This window comes from Nansenia antarctica (assembly GCF_963989245.1).
Source record: "Nansenia antarctica genome assembly, chromosome: 4".
Classification (NCBI taxonomy): domain Eukaryota; kingdom Metazoa; phylum Chordata; class Actinopteri; order Argentiniformes; family Microstomatidae; genus Nansenia; species Nansenia antarctica.
The window spans coordinates 2,648,279-2,669,064 of record NC_137689.1 but is presented as its reverse complement, the minus strand read 5'-3'; the positions used below and the strand labels follow the sequence as shown (position 1 = coordinate 2,669,064).

Sequence of the window (20,786 nt, the reverse complement as noted above, 5' to 3'; positions counted from 1 at the left end):
GGTTTCTCTTTATATCCTAGGTTTCTCTTTATATCCTAGGTTTCCCTTTATATCCTAGGTTTCCCTTTATATCCTAGGTTTCTCTTTATATCCTAGGTTTCTCTATATATCCTAGGTTTCCCTTTATATCCTAGGTTTCCCTTTATATCCTTGGTTTCTCTTTATATCCTTGGTTTCTCTTTATATCCTTGGTTTCTCTTTATATCCTTGGTTTCTCTTTATATCCTAGGTTTCCCTTTATATCCTAGGTTTCCCTTTATATCCTAGGTTTCTCTTTGTATCCTAGGTTTCCCTTTATATCCTAGGTTTCTCTTTATATCCTAGGTTTCCCTTTATATCCTAGGTTTCTCTTTATATCCTAGGTTTCTCTCTGTATCCTAGGTTTCCCTCTGTATCCTATATAACATATATATGTTATTTTTTCCTATTTTTTCCCTTTATTGTAATACAAAAGCACATGGACACACATTTAGAATATGTCCATGTGCTTTTGTATCACAATAAAACAAAAACAAAAAAGTGGAAAAAATGGAAAAGAAAGAGCATAGTATACTATGTTCTTTTTTTCCCATTTTTTCCACTTCATTATTTTTGTCCTTATTATGATAGTATGATAATAATATATCATACTATACTATGTCATACTATCATAATAAGGAAACAAATAATGAAGTGAAAAAAATGGGGAAAAAGAACAGCTATACCTATGCTCTTTTTTTTCACTTACCGTAATAAATGTGTTCCTTTATTGTAATACAAAAGCACATGGACACACATTTCTAACAATGGGATATAGTATATTATGATGTAGTAAGCATCACAAAAAAAGAAAAAAAGAACATAGTATAGTATGATATAGTATATGATGTAGTCATACTATACTATGTTTTCTTTTGTGACGCTTACTATATTACATCATAATATATCATACTATACTATAGATGAACACTTAAAGTAGTAAGCAGTCTTATAGTTCAACAAATGTATTTTATTGTATTTTTACAAAACAACAAGACTAGCAAAAAGTTAGTCAGACAGAACAGGTCATTTTGGTTTTTTGAACAGAATAACGCAACGAGCTTATCACACAACCGCAGCATCACTCCTTCAGAGAAGTGACAGCGTGACAATCCTTTACAGCGTCCGTCCTTCCACACGCGCCGCGAGAAGCTTCTTCCTCTGTAGAAAAACAACAAAGAAAACCAAAGAAGAAGAGACGTAGAAAAGAAAGACATTCTGAAGGACCCGGGGCCGCAGGGACTCAAAGACACGACAGGCAGAGAGGCGTCTGAGGAGGACGAGGACCCCCGCAGTGTTTGGCTGTCCGACCGACTGCCCGACAGACGCACGACATTGTGCTTCGTATTTTTCCGTTGTTTTTCTCCGTCACAACAAGAGAGTGCAATATTATTTATGTTTTTTCCATTTTTCCGAAGGTATACGTTTCTACAAAAAAGAGGTTGGCACATTCAAGATGAAGATGAACTTTGTTTTTTTTATAATAATGGGCCTTTTCCTTTTACATTTGTCTTCTCCTTATAAATACAATATATCTTTTCTTTCCCTGTATCCAGAGCCCACGTAAAAAGTACAGTACAGACATGGCTATTTACAAATGAGTCTGAGACAAGCCTGTGTCATAAATAATCGTAATGATTTCAACAAGATGAAAGTCTGTTGGTCTTTCTCATGGAGGCAGACAGAGCTCCTGATATCCTCCTTTTCCTTTCCTCTTTCAGCTGTTTGCATCAACGCAACGAACGAGACTGGAGGCATCAAAGGAACGTCAAGTGAAGAAGGTGTTTGTGAAGAGACTTCCTGTGCCACTTATCTCATTTCCTGAATAGACACAAACAAACAAAACACGTGAATTAGAACAAACAACAAAAAAGGTTGATGCTTTTCTCTGTGAAACACAGTTTACTGCATAATAGGGTGGAAGAACATTAAACAACATTAAAATAGATTATAATTCTCTTAGAAGATGTCATCCTTTTCAAAATACAGCCCCAGAAACAGCTTCAAACTGAATAAGCAACAAATAATTCTAATTTTACCCAAAGGAGGTGCCCTTTAAATAGAAGGAGAAAACACACACTGTGGCTAATTACTGTCCTAAAACGGGGCAAAAACTTGATTCGCCTCAGTCTAAACTAAACGCTGGTCCACCCCCTTATTGCCTCTAGTTTGTCCTTCATGGACGACATGACTTCCTAATTGTCAGGGGAATCGAGCGTTAAATGGAGAAGCAAAGAGCAACACAAAACACATCTACTAGGGAGTAGCCAAGTCCAGCCTCTCCATACACAACCTAACCCTAACCTTTGAAGAGCTCTGTCTGAGGAAAGGTAACATGCGTGTGTGTGTGTGTGTGTGTGTGTGTGTGTGTGTTTTGCTTCTGTGAGGCGTTTCCCCTGGTTCTCATTTAAGATCTCTGCTTAAGACAAAGTAGAATGACCTAGAAAAGAGGTCATTTACAATGTAAAAATGTGAATACATTTCCACGTTGTTGAAAATCAATGACACATGATCGCTAGTCAACTAACACAGCTTGTTTTGTGAGCCTGCTGACAATGTAAAGTAGTGTTCTAGTTAACTAGGTAGCAGTGGGGATTACTCACCCAATCCATTGCATTTCAGTATTTTGGCTTGATTAGCGAGTTTGTGTCGTGATTCTCAACAACGTTGAAACATAGTTCTGTTTCATAATAAAACTCTGAACAATTTGATTGGTTGCCAACATGCGGACCAAATGATCAGACTGTGAAATGTTTGTCTCAGACCTAACAGATCTTTAGCACAGTATGAACTTAGTCTGAAATATTACACCTAGGTAGTGAATAGAGTTAACCAACGATTTAGTCTAGCGGAGAAATATAAACGTACTTCTGTGTTCCGTGGGAGTAGTTACAAAGGTCAGGAACAACAGTGGCAGATGTTACTGAGTACAGTACACATCGATAGAGTGAATCATCACACCCAACTCCTCGCTGCAGACCGAACAGCTTGTTCCCACTTAAAAGGGCCTCTGTCTCTCTTCCTCCGCACTGGGAGTGCACTTCACCAGGTACTCACACTGAGAATATACCCTCAGTAGTGCATTACACAGAGAGAGAGAGAGGGAGAGAGAGAGAGGGAGAGGGAGGGAGGGAGGGAGGGAGGGAGGGGGAGAGAGAGAGGGAGGGGAAGGGAGGGAGGGGGAGAGAGAGAGGGAGGGAAGGAGGGAGGGAAGGAGGGAGGGAGGGGGAGGGAGGGAGGGAGGGGGAGGGAGGGAGGGAGGGAGGGAGGGGGAGGGAGGGAGGGAGAGAGGGAGGGAAGGAGGGAGAGAGGGAGGGAGGGAGAGAGAGAGAGAAGGAGAGAGAGAGAGAGAGGGAGAGAGAGAGAGAGAGGGAGGCGTGGGTGAGCAGGCTGAACATGATCCCATACTGTGCAGGGGGGTTCGGAGAGGGTTTGGGTTCACGTAAAACATACAAAAACATTTTTGTATGCTTTTATTCTGTGTGTGTTTTATTCTGTGTGTGTGTTTTAGTCTATGCGTGCGTGAGTATTCTTCGAAGAGAGAAGATATGATGTGAACGATAGACATGCACGAGCGTGTGCTTGTATGTGTGTGCTTTCTAATCTAACGTGTGTTTGAGAGAGATTACAACACCATAGTGGGCAGGAGATGTGAATCTAGCACACACATCTCCTTCTGACAGGTGTAGTCTTTTCTCCTGAGCATTTCCAGCTAGTGAATGATTATTCAAACATGTATGACACTAGCGTGTGAACGTGCATTGAGTACAGAGCATTTCTGTCATTCTATACATCAGAAACTTGCAGTGCTCTGACTGAGAAAGCTTTCTGCCTGGTTTGAACATAGACTGAACACAAATACACTTTTGTTTTTGCTCCGATTTTTCACGAGTTGAAATCAAAGACCTAAGACTTTGTTTAAATCTGTGTTAGTGAGCACTTCTCCTTTGCCGAGATAATCCATCCACCTGACAGGTGTGGCATATCCAGATGCTGATTAGACTGCAGGATTATTGGTGCTCTGGTGGATGTTCCTGTCAAACACCACCACTTCCTGTTTCGTACCTCGTTGCGTTTCCTGTTGGAGCCGGGCCCTCCTCGTGACCCTGTGGAGCCTCGCGATGACGAGCTTCCTGTGGTGGAGCAGTTGCTGGACATCTGACCCCGGGTCAGGTAGCTGGGCTTGTAGACCGGGTCCTCGTCTGGGGGGGGGGCAAGAGAGTAGGAGGTTAGGGTCAGAGGTCAGGTGTTAGGGTCAGGTGAGAGGGTCAGGTGTTAGGGTCAGGTGTTAGGGTCAGGTGTTAGGGTCAGGTGAGAGGGTCAGGTGTTAGGGTCAAGTGTTAGGGTCAGAGGTCAGGTGTTAGGGTCAGGTGTTAGGGTCAGAGGTCAGGTGTTAGGGTCAGGTGTTAGGGTCAGGTGTTAGGGTCAGAGGTCAGGTGTGAGGGTCAGGTGTTAGGGTCAGGTGTTAGGGTCAGGTGTTAGGGTCAGGTGTTAGGGTCAGGTGTTAGGGTCAGGTGAGAGGGTCAGGTGTTAGGGTCAGGTGTTAGGGTCAGAGGTCAGGTGTTAGGGTCAGGTGTTAGGGTCAGAGGTCAGGTGTTAGGGTCAGGTGTTAGGGTCAGGTGTTAGGGTCAGAGGTCAGGTGTTAGGGTCAGGTGAGAGGGTCAGGTGTTAGGGTCAGGTGTTAGGGTCAGAGGTCAGGTGTTAGGGTCAGTGGATGGGCAGCATAGAGGGTTAGGGTCAGAAGTTTGGAGAGAGAGAGAGACATGGCTGTTCTATTGAATGAACGGAAGTCTTTCCCTGGACAGAGGAGTGCTTCTAAGGTTTGAAAGGACAAAGGACAGCGTTTACCCAGGCAGGACAATCTTCCTTCTACAGACAGCAATCAGTTGTAACAGCAGCACTTCTCCTCTGAGGTGTCCTGCAGCGCAGCCATGCCGAGTAGCACAATGACTACAGGCCGTTTTACCAGCTCAGAGGAGACATGGGGGAGCTCTGATACGTGCTGTGATGAGGGGGGTGTGTGTGTGAGTGTGTGTGTGTGTGTGTGTGTGTGTGTGTGTGTGTGTGTGTGTGTGTCTGTGTGTGTGTGTGTGTGTGTGTGTGTGTCCTCCTCACCCTCTTGGCGCCGCTGTCCCGGGCCGTTCCTGTAGGGGGCGCTGTGGTCCCTCCTCTCCATGGAGGCCAGGCCGCCAGCCTCTCTCTCCCCGGCCCCCAGCCCAGCCTCAGCCGCCCCCGCTGGGCCGCGCAGGGCCTGGTCCTCTGGAGGGGGCTCTGGAGGGGGGGGGAGGTCTGGAGGGAGCGGGGGACAGGAGGGTCAGACTGATGTAGCAGCTAACCGCTAACAGCTAGCCTAACGCTAACCCTAGACATCCTTATCTGAAGAAGTTGAAGTGCTTTATTATTTATCCCTGAGGGGAAATTACTTTCTCACACCAGCCAGATTTAGAAGAGTATGGGGGATAAAGAGACACATAGTAGATAATGAATAAAAATAGGAATAAATAGAGTGGATCCAACAACAGTACGGTACAGACTAAGAGAGAAACACAGCTACGCATCCAACAACATTGTGGTCAGAAAAGTGCTCTAGAGTCCATGAACACACTGCTCTTAATTAAGTCTATTAAAGGTGGCATAGGCAAACACGCACAGTGCACACATGCACTTAACATCCACAATATCCCAACATACACCCAAGCACACACACACACACACACACACACACACACACCTTGGTTGACCTCCCGTCTGTAGGCAGCACTCTTGGAGGTCTTCTTCTTCACGCGTGACCTTTGACCTGGGGGGGTGTGTGTGTGGTCCAGGGAGGGGCGCGCTCGCACTGGGAACAGGAAACACAACGTTATTATGATGTCAAGACAAGACAGGTGTTGTACACAGGATTGTTTGAAGCATAACATGGAATTGTGTGTAAATGTGTGTATCTGTGTGTATATGTGTGTGTATATGTGTGTATATGTGTGTGTGTATATATATCTGTGTGTACATCTGTGTATGTGTGTATGCGTCTGTTTCTGTTGTTGTTTTATGTTGTATACTGTATGTTTTTAGACTGTATGTGGTGTCTTTCTTTTTAACTAAGTGCTGCTTTTCTTGGCCAGGGCTCATTTGAAAAAGAGGCTACTGTCTCAATATGACTACCCTGGTGAAATAAAGGATTAATCATAAAAAATGTGTGTCGTGTAGAGCACCCACCGGGGGTGGTGGAGCTGACATTGTCAGAGCTCAGTGCCGCCCCCTGGGTGAGGTCTCGGCGGTGTGCGGAGCCGTTGCGGTGGTGGTGGGGGGTGGAGGCCTCTGAGGAGGGGTGGTGGTGGGGGGTGGAGGTCTCGGAGGAGGGGTCCTGCTGGGCAGAGAGGTTGGGGTCTGACTGGGTGAGGGGGGGGCTGGGGGGCCGGGGGACGGGGACAGGGCCGCAGGGTAACCTCCTAAGAACAGACAAGAGAGAGGGCGAGTCAGTACCACAACAACAACCATGTGTTCATCTGTATCTAACTGTAACCCTGTTTTACTACTAACTTATTCACTTATCTGTTTAATAGGTGTCTATTTCACCTACTCTTAGCGCCATAGTCTTTACAATGGGAAGCTGCTACTTACACACAACGACCACTAGTTGGCGCCTCTTGTAAATTAGCCTGCCTCCTACACAGAAAAACTGCAAAATAGCTTCATACTAGCTTATCCTGATGTGGTTTTGAAAATGTAAGGATACTGGGTGGTAGAACGCACATATCTAGGAAAAGTCATGAAAGGAGGGTCCTGAAATGTCATCCAGTGCAAAGACATACATTTGTTTTACTCACATGGCTGTTCTAGTGTTAACATAACTGTATGTTATGAGTGTGTAATAACAGTTTAAAGGGAAGAAAAACACCAAACTGAATACAGGATTTTACAGGTTGAGCTCCTGGGTTTATGACTGTTACTGTTCCCATGGCGATCGTTACCGTGCCAACTGCTGCTGCCCGTCCAGGTGGTGGGGGTGGCGGGGGCTGTCGTGTCCGTGGGAGGGGGGCCGGCTCTCCTCCCGGGGGGAGGGGGTGAGGGTGGCGGTGGACTGGTGGCTGTAGGAGGTGGCGGGGGAGGAGGCATCACACCTGGGGGGGCAGGGCCCCCCCTCCTCACAACCCTCCATCAGGTACGTCCTCTCTGGGAGGGGCGGGCACCACTCCTCCACCTCCACGTCAGAGCTGGGGAGAGGAGGAGGAGAGGAGGGAAGGTTAGATAGAGGGAGAGGAGGAGAGGAGAGGAGAGGAGAGGAGAGGAGAGGAGAGGAGGGGAGAGGAGAGGAGAGGAGGGGAGAGGAGAGGAGAGGAGAGGAGAGGAGAGGAGAGGAGAGGAGAGGAGAGGAGAGGAGAGGAGAGGAGAGGAGAGGAGAGGAGGAGAGGGAAGGTCAGAGCTAGAGAGAGGAGAGGAGAGGGGAGGAGAGGAGAGGAGAGGAGAGGAGAGGAGAGGAGAGGAGAGGATGGGAGAGGAGGAGAGGGAAGGTCAGAGCTAGAGAGAGGAGAGGAGGAGATAGTGTCTGTAGTCTGTAGTCTGATAGTGTGTAGTGTGGGTTTCCTGGTCTACAGTGTGGTAGTCAGGCTGCCCTCTAGACATCCACAGGCCTCTTACAACGCTGCAGGTCTGCTGGAGGCTATCTGTCACTGAGATGGATATATCATATCATATCTGTCAGAGAGATGGATCTGATCTGAGGCAGGAAAGCACCTTCCTTGTCCCCGAGCTCAAAGCCCTCAGATCAACTAACTTGAGACAACTCTCAGAATGTGTGGTCCGTGCTTAAACTCACCAAAAACAGTTTTGTGTGTGTGTGAGTGTATGTGTGTGTGTGTGCGTGTGTGTGTGTGTGCTCACCCCAGCTCCATGTCCTCCTCCAGGTCCAGCCTCTCCTCCTCCTCCTCCTCACACTGGACCAGCTCTGCTGAGGGGGGAGGCGGGGGGGGCAGCGCCTCGGGCCAGCTCAGAGACGGGGTCTTCACCGCCTTGCCCATGGACTTCTGTTTGGGCTTACCTGTAGAGAGAGACACACACACACACACATAGAGGACGGTTTAGTACTGGGGAATCAGTATATTTGTGACACGTTCTAGTGTTTTGGTCCGCATGTCGGCAACCAATCAAAATGTTCAGACTTTTCTTTTGAAACACGGAACTACGTTTCAACGATGTTGATAATCACAACACAAACTCGCTAGTCAAGCCAGAATACTGCAACAACGCAACGGATTGGGTGAGTAATCCCCCCACTGCTACCTAGTTAACTACAACACTACTTTACATTGTTACCTAGTTAACTACAACACTACTTTACATTGTTACCTAGTTAACTAGAACACTACTTTACATTGTTACCTAGTTAACTAGAACACTACTTTACATTGTTACCTAGTTAACTACAACACTACTTTACATTGTTACCTAGTTAACTACAACACTACTTTACATTGTTACCTAGTTAACTAGAACACTACTTTACATTGTTAGCAGGATCACAAAACAAGCTGTGTTAGTTGACTTTTCAACAACGCTGAAATGTATTCACATTTTTCGAGATGTACGCTAGAACGTGTCACATTTGTGTCAATAATGTTAGACCTGTCCATGATAGATTGAAATGTCTTTGTAGTGGTTTATATCAAATGCTGAGAAAGTGAATTCTCTTTACTTGCATATTATTATTGAGCAATAGTGTACCCAATGTTCCCAGATTGAGGAAGGGTGTTTCCTGTTTAGGTGATATTGTGGAGTCAAAGGTCGTAGGTCATGAGTCAAGGTCGTAGGGGGCAGAAGAGGGTGGGAGAAGTTGTATCTATTTAACATGTTTGCTGAGTGCGTGTTGGGGAGTTTTTTTTTCCTATCCTTGTTGTAAACCATTACTACAACAAAGGGCATTGCAAAGCTGCTTGACTTGAGTCTCCTGTGTTCATTCTAAATGTTATATCTACATAAGAATCAATTAAATCAACAACATCTTCCTAGCGGTGGTTCTGTTACCGTTGTCGGGTCTGCAGCGGTCCGGCTGGGCGTACTGAGCCCCCGAGGGGCCTGGCTGGGTGATCCAGTGGCCCCCCCCGTCCTGCTCGGGGCTGTGGGGCCCCTGGCTGCTGCAAGGCAGGATGGGAGTGCTGGCGTAGGGCGTGGCGTGCTGGGAGTAGGGACTATTGAAGCTGCGCAGGTCGTCGCTGGTGGGGTCGATGGTGCTGTAGATGGGACCCTCCGTAGACCCCCCCGTGCTGTACTTCTCTGTCTGGTTCAGGTAGTTGGAGATGCCCGCTTCTGATTGGAGGAGGGAGAGGTGACAGTTGGAAGGTTAGATAGAGGTGACAGTTGGAAGGTTATAGAGGTGACAGTTGAAAGGTTAGATAGAGGTGACAGTTGACATTTGAAAGGTCAGGAAGTTCCATTTTGTTTAGTGTCAGTTGCCATTATGTTGACCCTTCTATTGAGTTGTATTTGTGACTGGTTATTAAGATCTATACTATGGATATTAGTATCCATACAATTATTTTAATTACTTTTAGTATTAGTATTCATAGCATAGATCTTAATAAGCAGTTCCCTCAACAATTACACTAAAACTAATTAAAATAATTGTTGAGGGAACTGGTTATTAAGATCTATGCTATGAATACTAACACTAAAAGTAATTAAAATAATTGTTGAGGGAATTGGTTAAGATCTGTACTATGAAAGTAATTGTTAAAGTAATTGTAGAGCCAGCCCTAGTCTCTGTATATGGAATGCAAGGTTTATTTGTACAGCACATTTCATACAACCGGGGCAATTCAAAGTGTTTACATACAGCATTAAAACACAGCAAGAGGAGCATAGTAAGAACATACAAATTACAATGAATAAAAGCAAATATAAGAAGTAAATAGATAAAACATTCAATAAGACAATACTTAATGGATAAAAGACATTGATAGAAGTGTTTGTGAAGGTTTTAGAGGTTTTTTAGATTTAAATATGTTTAAATATGTTTTCGGGCCTGTTTGATGGAGGTGGTAGTGTGTCTTACCGTTGTAGTATCTCTCAGTTAGGGGCTATATACAGTGATATGTACAGTATCTAATGTGGAGGTGGTAGTGTGTCTTACCGTTGTAGTACCTCTCGGCCGTGTCTTGTTTGTCTGTATATGAGGTGGTAGTGTGGTAGGTAGTGGTGGTAGCGTGTCTTACCGTTGTAGTACCTCTCAGTTAGGAGCTATATACAGTGATATGTACGTGGTAGTGAGTCTTACCGTTGTAGTACCTCTCGGCCGTGTCCTGTTTGGAGGAGCAGCAGACGGCCTCCTTGCTGCTGTGCACCAGGTTGGAGGTGGGCCAGGAGTCGGCCAGCCAGGGGTAGTTACCCATGTTGGCAGCGAGAACGCCCGGCCTGGAGACACGCAACCATGACAACAACCATCACATCTGACCTCCATCTGACCTCCATCATAACATCTGACCTCCATCAATGGCTCTGTTTTTAACACTAGAACAGCCATGGGTGCTTGGCTGTGAGTAAAAATGTTTTATATCTTCGCACTCGATCAAATTTCAGGACCCTCCTTTCATGGCTTTTCCTAGACATGTGTGTTCTACCACCCCAGTATCCTTACATTTTCTAAATCACATCAGGATAAGCTAGTATGAAGCTGTGTTGCAGTTTTTCTGTTTAGGAAGCAGGCTAATTTACAAGACGGCGTTCTAGTGGTCGTTGTGTGTAAGTAGCAGCTTTTTCCCCAGAGGCGGCTCTTATAGTAGGTAAAACAGGCATGGCTGTTCTAGTTCTCGGTGCAATGGTAATATACTCTAAAGAGCTAATATCTATGATATAATATATAGAAATATATATATCTAGTGATCCTCACCTCCCATTGAGTCCAGAGGCCTCTCCGTGTGGAAAGCCAACTGCAACAGACAGGAAGGAACACAGACACGTTAACATGAAGGTCTGGTTGAAGGAAGGAGTATCTATTTCCTTTACAGTAGTATAGTAGGATAGTAGTATTTGGCTACAAGCTGCCTAATCCACACAGTGGGGTGTGATACGGTGTGAATGAACAACAAGTCAAGTTAGTAAAGAGAACTGATAAAGTGTGTAAATGGACTGACTTATATTATAGCGCCTTATTCCAAAGCGCTTTACAACGGCCTCTCATTCACACGTTCACACACACACATTCACACACCAACGGCGGCAAGCTACCATGCAAGGTGCCGGCCCGCTCATTGTCATTGATGTCAGCAATTTGGTGGTTCAGTGTCCTGCCCAAGGACACCTTGACACGTGGCCAGCCAGAGGAACGAACCGCCAAAACCGCTGACCTTGTGCCACAGCCACCCCCGTACAATATGCTTCAGCAACAGTGTTCAGCACATACCTGCGGGTGTGTAGGCGAAGGAGGCGGTGTAGTGGCTCAGCTCCTTCCTCTTCTTGCGGCGGCAGTAGATCCACACGCTGAAGCCCATCAGGATTACCCAGCATGCACCGCCGATGCCCGCGATGAACGCCGGCTGCTTCACCACCCCGCTGATCTGCTCTGCCAGGCTCACGCTGCCCTCCTCCTCCTCATCCCCCTCTCCCTCCGACCCTTCTGACCCCCGCTCCCCCCCGGAGCCAGGCACCATGGGCAGCTCCGCTGGCAACTCTGGGAGAGGAGAGGAAGAGGGGAGGGATGGAAGGAAGGAAAGAAAGAAAGAAAAAAAAGAAAAAGAAAGACAGAAAGAAAGATCTGTTAAGACCATTCTCCGCTACAAAGGGAGGCCGATGTTGCCCTTGTTGTAGTTTATATAAAACATGCTGAGAATTGAAGTCTGTCTCTCTACATTCTGGGAAATCGAGCACTAAGGAAGGCCTTCCCTTCCTGTGAGAGATGTGCCAATGACTGTGGCGTATCTAACAATTCAGTCTGCCTGTGGACAGCGCCAATAACTTGTTGCACAATAACTTGTTGCGCAGATTCACATGATTGGTTAACCAAGAGTAGTGACCTCATAAGGCAGTGTTCTATAAGCGTGTGTCCCTCTCACAGGAGGGGCTTTCTGACACTGCTACTCTCTCTGAGCTCATGTAGCCTTGCTTAATAAAAGGCCTCATTTGAGCCGATTGAGTTAAGCTCTTTGTGCTTTTATATTACTACTAAATCTACTAAGAATCAATGAAATCCACAACACCCTCCATCCCATCTCTCATCTGACCCCCAGACTCACTGAAGAGGATGGAGACGGGGGGGCTGTGGGTGCCCACCCCGGCGCTGGTCACCGCCGCCACCTCCACCTGGTAGAGCACGCCTGGCAGCAGCCCCTTCAGCACCGTGGACAGCACAGCGCCCTCTACTGTCCTGTTGATGTGGTAGCGCGTCTGGTTGTCGTTGGCGTTGCCCATGCACCACACCTGTAGGAGAGAGGAGAGGGAGGGGGGAGGGATGGGGGGAGGGGGAGAGATGGAAGGATGGTGGGTTGGCGTTAGAGATGTGATAGGTTAGATAGATGAGACACGGTCTGGTGAAAGGGGGAACAAGTCGGCTGCCAATCAAAATGTTTGGAGTTTTGTTTCGGAACAGGGAACTACGAACAGGGAATCACGACACAAACTCGCTAGTCAAGCCAAAACACTGCAACGACGGAATGGATTGGGTGAGTAATCCTCACTGCTACCTTAATTATAGTTAACTAGACCACTACTTTACATTACAAAACAAGCTGTGTTAGTTGACTAGCGATGTGTTGTTGATTTTCAACAACGCATGAAATATTTTAACATTTTTCTAAATAAAAGGTTTTCAAAAAAAAGAACAGTTTCACAAGGCCGTGTCATCTGCGTGGGTGTTTAACAACACTCTTTTGAGTTCTTTGAATAATTCAACACAAACAGCTGTGACTACAGTTGTGTGACTGAAGACTAATTTCAAGGTAATAATCATATTCTCATGTGTCTCAGGTTTTATGTAAATATCACATAAATAGCAGACTGTGAAATCCAATAATTTATTTATATTAAATATGATAGAAGAAGAAAGAAAGAAAGACAGAGAGAAAGACAGAGAGAAAGACAGAGAGAGAGACAGAGAGAGAGAGAGACAGAGAGAGAGAGAGACAGAGAGAGAGAGAGAGAGAGAGAGACAGAGAGAGAGACAGAGAGAGAGACAGAGAGAGAGAGAGAGAGAGAGAGAGAGAGAGAGAGAGAGAGAGAGAGAGAGAGAGAGAGAGAGAGAGAGAGAGAGAGAGAGAGAAGAGAGACAGACAGAAAAAGAGAAAGACAGAAAGACAGAAAGACAGACAGATGATTGTTAGTTGATTGACAGGCGTCACTGTGACTCACTCTGTACTCCTGGATCAGTCCATTCTGCATGTCTGCGGGGGGGGGCTCCCAGGACACGCTCACGCTGGAGGAGTTGCTCAGCTTCACGGTCGCCACGGTGACGCCTCTGGGGGGGGCGCTGGGGACTACAGGGGGGGGGAAAGCAAACAACAACGATGACTTGGATGTCTATTTTTAGACTGGGCCTTTCCCTTTTCTCTAAAAATAGAAAAAATAAATGAATTAATTAATTAATTGGATAAAAAAAAAAACGAAAATGTAAAGTTCATAGGGTTAGGGTTAACCGTAACCCTACAATTTTAGGGTACGAAAAAAATAAGACCCAGTTGGAGCACTGGTTTCTGTGCCAAAATATTGTATTATTTTCATTCACTTTAACTAATGTTTCGGCCAAACATTGTCCTAAAAACACATTTCTGCAGCAGAAACCTGTGTGCCGATCTTCCTCATTCCTCAACTAAACAATTCTAACCTTTGTATTATTATTACTAAGTATTCTAACCTAAGTGTTCTAACCTAAGTGTTCTAACCTCAGTATTCTAACCTCAGTGTTCTAACCTCAGTGTTCTAACCTCAGTGTTCTAACCTAAGTGTTCTAACCTCAGTATTCTAACCTCAGTGTTCTAACCTCAGTGTTCTAACCTCAGTGTTCTAACCTCAGTGTTCTAACCTCAGTGTTCTAACCTCAGTATTCTAACCTCAGTGTTCTAACCTCAGTATTCTAACCTCAGTGTTCTAACCTCAGTGTTCTAACCTCAGTGTTCTAACCTCAGTATTCTAACCTCAGTGTTCTAACCTCTGTGTTCTAACCTAAGTGTTCTAACCTCAGTGTTCTAAACCCAGTGTTCTAACCTAAGTGTTCTAACCCCAGTGTTCTAACCTCAGTGTTCTAACATCAGTATTCTAACCTCAGTGTTCTAACCTCAGTGTTCTAACCTCAGTGTTCTAACCTCAGTGTTCTAACCTAAGTATTATTGGTGATTCTGTGGCCCCTCCTACCTTCCTCCGGGGTGCGGACCAGCAGCAGCCTGCTGTCCTTGCCCTGGAACTCGTCAAAGTAGGGGCGGATCTTGATCTCGTACTCGGTGCCCTTCAGCAGGTCGGAGATGACGGCGGTGCGCTCCGACGGCGCCTTGACCTCCTGCAGCTGCCAGGCCCCGCCCCCCCCGGCCCGGTAGATCAGCCTGTAGCCCTGGATGTACTGGGACTGACGGTCCACCTGCAGGGAGGGGGGGGGGAGAGAAGAAGGGAGGGAGATGGGAAGGAGGGAGATGGGAGAGGGAGATGGGAGGGGGGGTGGAGCAGAGAGGGAAGAGCGATGGAGAAAGAGAGAGAGAGAGAGAGAAGAACAGAGGGAGGAGGGAAGAGGGGAGAGGTGGAGGGAAGCAGAGAAGAAGGGTGGTAGAGGGAGATGGGAGGAGAGGGAGGGGGGAGAGAGAGGGAGGGAGTGAGGAGCAGAAAGGGAAGAGGGATGGAGATAGAGAGAGAGAGAAGAACAGAGGGAGGAGGGAAGAGGGGAGAGGTGGAGGGAAGCAGAGAAGAAGGGTGGTAGAGGGAGATGGGAGAGGGAAGGAGGGAGAGAGGAGCAGAAAGGGAAGAGGGATGAAGAGGGATGGAGAGAGAGAGAGAGAGAGAGAGAAAGAGAGAGAGGGGGTCTATGTTAGCCACTGAGGTAACAGAGAGGACCATGTTACCGTGTTATAGGGTGATGAGGGTTCTGTCTCCCCCAGGCCAGGTACGTACCGTCCAGGTCACCTGTATGCTGGCGGAGGTGAGCGTGACGGGCTCCTGCAGCTGGACGGCCACCTCTCCTAACTCCCTCTGCACCTGCCTGTGGTCCACACCCTGGCCTGTAGGACTCACGTCTGGGGGGGGAGATAGAGAGAGAGGGAGGGAGGGAGGGAGGGAGAGGGAGGGAGCGAGGGAGAGGGAGGTATATCTACATTACATTTACATGTCTGGCATTTGTGTTTCAAAAGAAAAGTGTGAACCAGGGTTTCCGTTAACCGGTAATTCCCGGACTTTGTCCGGTAAAATTTGTCGAAGTCCGACAAATTGAAAACTCGTCGGACAAAATGTCCGGTGAAAATAATTCCCTCTAAGCACAATTTGAATACAATTCGCTAAAGTTCACATTTTGTATTCAAATTGGCTTTGGGCCACCATTCTCAGCTGAGCACCAAACACACACACACGACACTGCCCGAGAGAGAAGGACCCGCCCCCTCCAGCCAGCCTATAGGCTAACCAAAGGGGGCGGGTCCTTCTCTCTCGGGCAGTGCCGCGCGTGCACGAGTGTGTGTGTGTCCGGTGCCCAGCTGAAAATGGTGTCCCGAAGCGGAAAGCCTTAACTTTATCGCACAATAACAAGGATAACAAACGAAACGGACAACATTTACACTAAGATGGAGACAAACTTCAGCGATATGATCTAACAGCCGGTTTTCAGGACGACATACAGACCCGTATGAGCTTACAGGGCTATCCCCTAAGTATGATTTGACAGGCAGCTAAACGAAATGCCTTCCCAACCAGCGAGACCTGGGGGGTGTTCTATCAACGTCGCCAAAGGAAAACCTAGGCCTACTTCGCCAAGTCCCGCGAGACTCTTAAAAAGATCCAGGCATATCTTGATAGATCTCGCGAGACTTGTCAAAACAAGCCCAGACTTTCCTCCAGCGACGTCTATGGAACACCCCCCTGGTTATAGAAATGACGTTGTTTTATTGATAAAAATAAAAAAAAGGGTAAAACTGGAAAGAGAAAATAGAAAACTCACATTAATCCCAAACAATTTAACAAACTTCAGTTAACGTAATGTGGAGTCCGTTCATTGATCGATGCTGTCTGTTCAGTTCCCAGTGAGGCGCCCGTTCAGCGCTGGACCCGTTCAGCGCTGGATTTGACGCATGGCATAGCGCGCATGCGTCAAATCATGTTATATTATTATATAGCTCGCATCTAATCGTATCGGATGAGAAATAGACATTAAATGGCATATATAGGCCGCTACACAACAGTAATCACCGCGACAAACAGCTATATTAGATTTGGAAAAAAAAAAAAAAGATTTTGGAAATTTTTTTTTTTATTATATTTTAATATGATGACCGGAATATATCACGTTTGTCCGGTAAATCGAATTCTTCCCGGACACGATGTCCGACGGCAAATTTTTCTAACGGAAACCCTGGTGTGAACATTTAGATTGGTTGCCGATATGAGGACCAAAGCATTAGAACGTGTCACATTTTACTTACAATCCCCCCCCCTGATCTCTGCCCCCCCGCCTCACCCTCTCTGTGGGGAATGGCAGCGTAACCTACAGATGATTTATTCAGCACTAATTTACTCTACCTGCTCCCTAGGCACCAGGGGATGCAGTATCTGTCTGTCTGTCTGTCTATCTATCTATCTATCTATCTATCTATCTATTCCTTATTCCGAAGCGACTTACAATCAATACCTTTGACTAAGCAAGTGAATCATCAATCCACCAGTCGTAGCAGGTCCCAATCAATACCATTCTTACAGTTTTATTATGCGTCACAACATTTTAAAGCTTTAAATCAGAATCTCTTTTATTACATCTCACTGTACAAGTACACAAGAGTAAAAATATTTGGCTTTGGTTCCTTGAATGTTATCCTTGTGTTCTTGTAAAGGAGCAGGGCGTATGTCTGTTGGAAATCTGCCACCTCTGGCCAGGTGGCAACATCCAGTTTCTAGTTCCAATTCTAAAATCCAGTTTCTAGTTCCAATTCTAGAATCCAGTTATAGTTCCAAACCACAGCAGCATCATCCTCCCTAATAACAACATAACACCCCGGGAGGGACTTGCAGCTGTTAGTTTCTGCAGACACACATGATCCACAGAGGACACCAGAGAGAGGTGAGAGTCAGCTACCCTAGAACACCCATGGCAATAACAACACGTTTGTATGCAAACCGAGTGTCGGGTAGAACACACGCCTTTTCCGGACCATTTCCATTAGGAGGTTTTTAAACTTTTAACTAGAAAGTTACATACTAGACCTTTAAAGTTGTGCTGGAAGATATCTGAATTAGAAGTTGCCATTTAGCAGACGCTTTTAATCCAAAGGCATTTACAATTGCAGATTACAGGGACATTCCCCCTGGAGTAACTGAGGGCTAAATAGCTTACTCAAGGACACACTAGTGGTGGTGTTTCAGGCGGGATTTTGAACTCACAACCTTCCGATCACAAGTCCAACTCACTATCCACTAGACCACCACTACCCCCAGATACTGACCTGTCCCCCCCCCCCCCCCCAGGTACGTACCTTGCGTGCGGACGGGCTCAGAGATGGGGCTGGGGTCACTCAGGCCGTAGGCGTTGACGGCCCGGACGATGAACAGGTAGACGGTGTTGGGGAACAGGCCGCTGACCAGGTGCTTCTCCAGCCTCACCAGGTCCGCCACTGTCTGCCAGGTGCTGCCCGCTGATTGGCTGGAGGGAGAGAGCACAGTGATTGGCTGGAGGGAGAGAGCACAGTGATTGGCTGGAGGGAGAGAGCACAGTGATTGGCTGGAGGAAGAGAGCACAGTGATTGGCTGGAGGGAGAGAGCACAGTGATTGGCTGGAGGGAGAGAGCACAGTGATTGGTTGTAGGAAGAGAGAACAGTGATTGGTTGTAGGAAGAGAGAACAGTGATTGGCTGGAGGAAGAGAGCACAGTGATTGGCTGGAGGGAGAGAGCACAGTGATTGGCTGGAGGAAGAGAGCACAGTGATTGGCTGGAGGAAGACAGCACAGTTTGTTATGTCTCATTATTATTATATTCAAAACTCTGATGCTATTCATGATGCTGATGCTATTCTGATGCTGATTATACAAACAGTTAGTTCCGACCAAGTGATTTGATTGGACGAGAGTGCTGATATATCAGAGTATAACAGCTCTGGGACTTTTAACTACATGTTAAATTACCCGTAATTAGGCTAGGCTACATTAGGCTAGGCTACATTAGACCAGGCTACATTAGGCTAGGCTACATTAATGGTCGTTGTCTATTAGATTCTAACAAACTATGCACCGCAAAGATGGATATATTTCCACAAATAACATTCAAGTTAAACTATGAATGGTCGTCAGAGGACAAAGGGAGGCTCGATACTTCTCCAGGTGTGATATGAACACCAGACATGCCTAGACAAAATAGATAACAGCAGACATGAAGCTAACACTGTGAGGCTAACAACACAGGCCTTGAACTGCTCTCAGACTTGGCTACGTCTGACAAACATAAACATCGATATCGACTCCGCTGAGAAGACCGAGCTGAATTAAATAAGTAGCAAGCTGTGTCCCGGAAAATGTTTGTGTTGCTTGGCAACAGTCCAGTTGAAGTTCAAGAGCAAGTTCAGTTGCTGAACTGTTTGTGTTGGCGGAGCCAAATACATGATTAAATAAACAAACAAATCACAATCTGTTATCGCTTATTACTGTTAATAAATGACCCTTGTAGAACTGTTGTAAAAAGCAATATCACACAGGAGGTCCTGCTGTTACACTGCCTCGTACCTACGACCCAATCACAGCCATGCTGATATTCAGTATAACAGCACGACCTGGAGTGTGACGAAATTGCATAATTATACCGACCAATGTCACTACTCAAATGTGACTCTAAGCTATGAATCACTTCCATTTTATAGAAACTCTGATACAAACACTCTAATAAAGGGAAGAAAGTCATGTCTGCAGGTATCTAAGGGCCAATGTGGGATTGTTACATGTATATATATATAGTCATTGACTCTTGAAGAATATAACTTGCTTCATACGTCATGAGCTAAGTTGAACTGTTACCCCGTCAAAGCCTAAAATATAACCTTGTTTTTCTCATTATTTTCTGTAAATAATGTAATTGAAAACAAACACAGCGTGACACACATGTCGGGTGTGTTATCAGTGCTTTTCAGTAAATGGTTCCCTGGGGAATAACATTTAAAAAACAAGGAATCAGAACCATTTAAATGGAAACCATCAGTTTTCAGTTTTCAAAAATAAACTTCAGCAGGTCATAGTTGACTGCTGTTCCTGCTGATTGCCTGCCCCCCCCCCCCCTCCACACACACACACACACACACACACACACACACACACACACACACACACACACACACACACACACCCCTCTCTCTTTTCACACATAGGTTAGTTGAATTAGTTTTTATTTATTTTATCTTCACTGTCTTTGCCGTTCGCATGTATTATATATTGTTCTATGTCGACCCTGAGTATTTCTGTTCATATGTTTGTTGTTATTCTTGCCGGGGCATCTTGGCCAGATCATCATAGAAAATGAGAATTTGTTCCCAACTGATTTTATCTGGTTAAAGAAAGGTCAAACGTACGAACGCACGGCGGGGGAAATGTTCAACACAGAGCTGATGACACCCCAATCAACCTAGGGGGAGGAGGGGGCTGCACGGAAAAAAATAGTTTTTCATTTTTCATAACATGGGAGGGAGGGAGGGAGGGAGAGGGAGGGAGAGGGAGGGAGGGGGAGAGGGAGAGGGAGAGAGGGAGAGGGAAGGAGAGATAGAGAGGGAAGGAGAGAAGGAGAGAGAGAAAGAGAGGGATAGGAAAGAGGGAGGGAGGGAGGGTGGGAGAGAGAGGGATGGAGGGAGAGAGAGGGGGCAGGAGGGAGAGAGAGGGACGGAGGGAGGGGAGAGAGAGGGATAGGAAAGAGGGCAGGGAGAGAGGGAGAGGGGGAGAGAGAGGGAGGGTGTTGAGATACAGTACTTCTGAATATGATGAGAATATTCTGACAATGATATTGAAGGATAACCCTTCCGAATCAAATCAGAGTTCTTCTTATTGCCAAAGTATTATTCACACACACAGGAAATTGACTTGGCGAGGTTTAAGTGGCTGAACCGCTGTGCTCAATGACGCTTTGAGATCCAGATTTGACGCACTGCGATTCCCTGAATGGATGATGGATCGAGGCGATGTCAGGAACAGCTATTCTTAGCTCTCGCTTGACGTTAACCCTCTCTGCGTCCTACCACATCTGGCAAACACTGTGGAGCTGTGTGTGTGTTTGTGTGAAGGGCTGGGGTTGACAAACAGTTGTTGTTTGTTTGTTGTGTAGGGGTTAAATGAGCTTGTTAAGACAATGTCCTCTGTGAGAAGATCACTTGCAGATGACACAGTCTCTCTATAATAGAGTCATATCATACATCTGGTGAACGGGAAACTGACAAAGGGAGCTGCAAATGAGCCCTCTCTCTTGACCTCTGGTGGTCTTGTATCTCTTCTCTCTCTCTTCTCTCTCTCTCTTCTCTCTTCTCTCTCTCTTCTCTCTCTCTTCTCTCTCTCTCTTCTCTCTTCTCTCTCTCTTCCCTCTCTCTCTCTTCTTCTCTCTCTCTCTCTCTCTCTCTTCTCTCTCTCTCTCTCCTCCTCTC

At 46.2% G+C, this 20,786-nt stretch overlaps 1 protein-coding gene across 1 annotated transcript in view; it reads right to left on the bottom strand.

Moving 5' to 3' along the window:
• Positions 1-1,767: 1,767 nt before the first annotated feature.
• Positions 1,768-20,786, bottom strand: part of robo3 (roundabout, axon guidance receptor, homolog 3) — a gene marked incomplete at its 5' end in the record, with an annotated part of 155,088 nt that continues 136,069 nt past the window's right edge. Inside the window, 16 exons of the mRNA XM_080528067.1 lie at positions 1,768-1,839; positions 4,084-4,220; positions 5,134-5,307; positions 5,744-5,857; positions 6,232-6,464; positions 6,987-7,229; positions 7,897-8,053; positions 9,037-9,318; positions 10,286-10,422; positions 10,898-10,937; positions 11,411-11,677; positions 12,240-12,423; positions 13,351-13,475; positions 14,350-14,569; positions 15,094-15,215; positions 17,655-17,873. Coding sequence (XP_080384193.1) covers positions 1,828-1,839; positions 4,084-4,220; positions 5,134-5,307; positions 5,744-5,857; positions 6,232-6,464; positions 6,987-7,229; positions 7,897-8,053; positions 9,037-9,318; positions 10,286-10,422; positions 10,898-10,937; positions 11,411-11,677; positions 12,240-12,423; positions 13,351-13,475; positions 14,350-14,569; positions 15,094-15,215; positions 17,655-17,873 — 2,666 coding nt within the window. The 3' untranslated portion in view covers positions 1,768-1,827. The remainder of the gene's footprint in view (positions 1,840-4,083; positions 4,221-5,133; positions 5,308-5,743; positions 5,858-6,231; positions 6,465-6,986; positions 7,230-7,896; positions 8,054-9,036; positions 9,319-10,285; positions 10,423-10,897; positions 10,938-11,410; positions 11,678-12,239; positions 12,424-13,350; positions 13,476-14,349; positions 14,570-15,093; positions 15,216-17,654; positions 17,874-20,786) is intronic.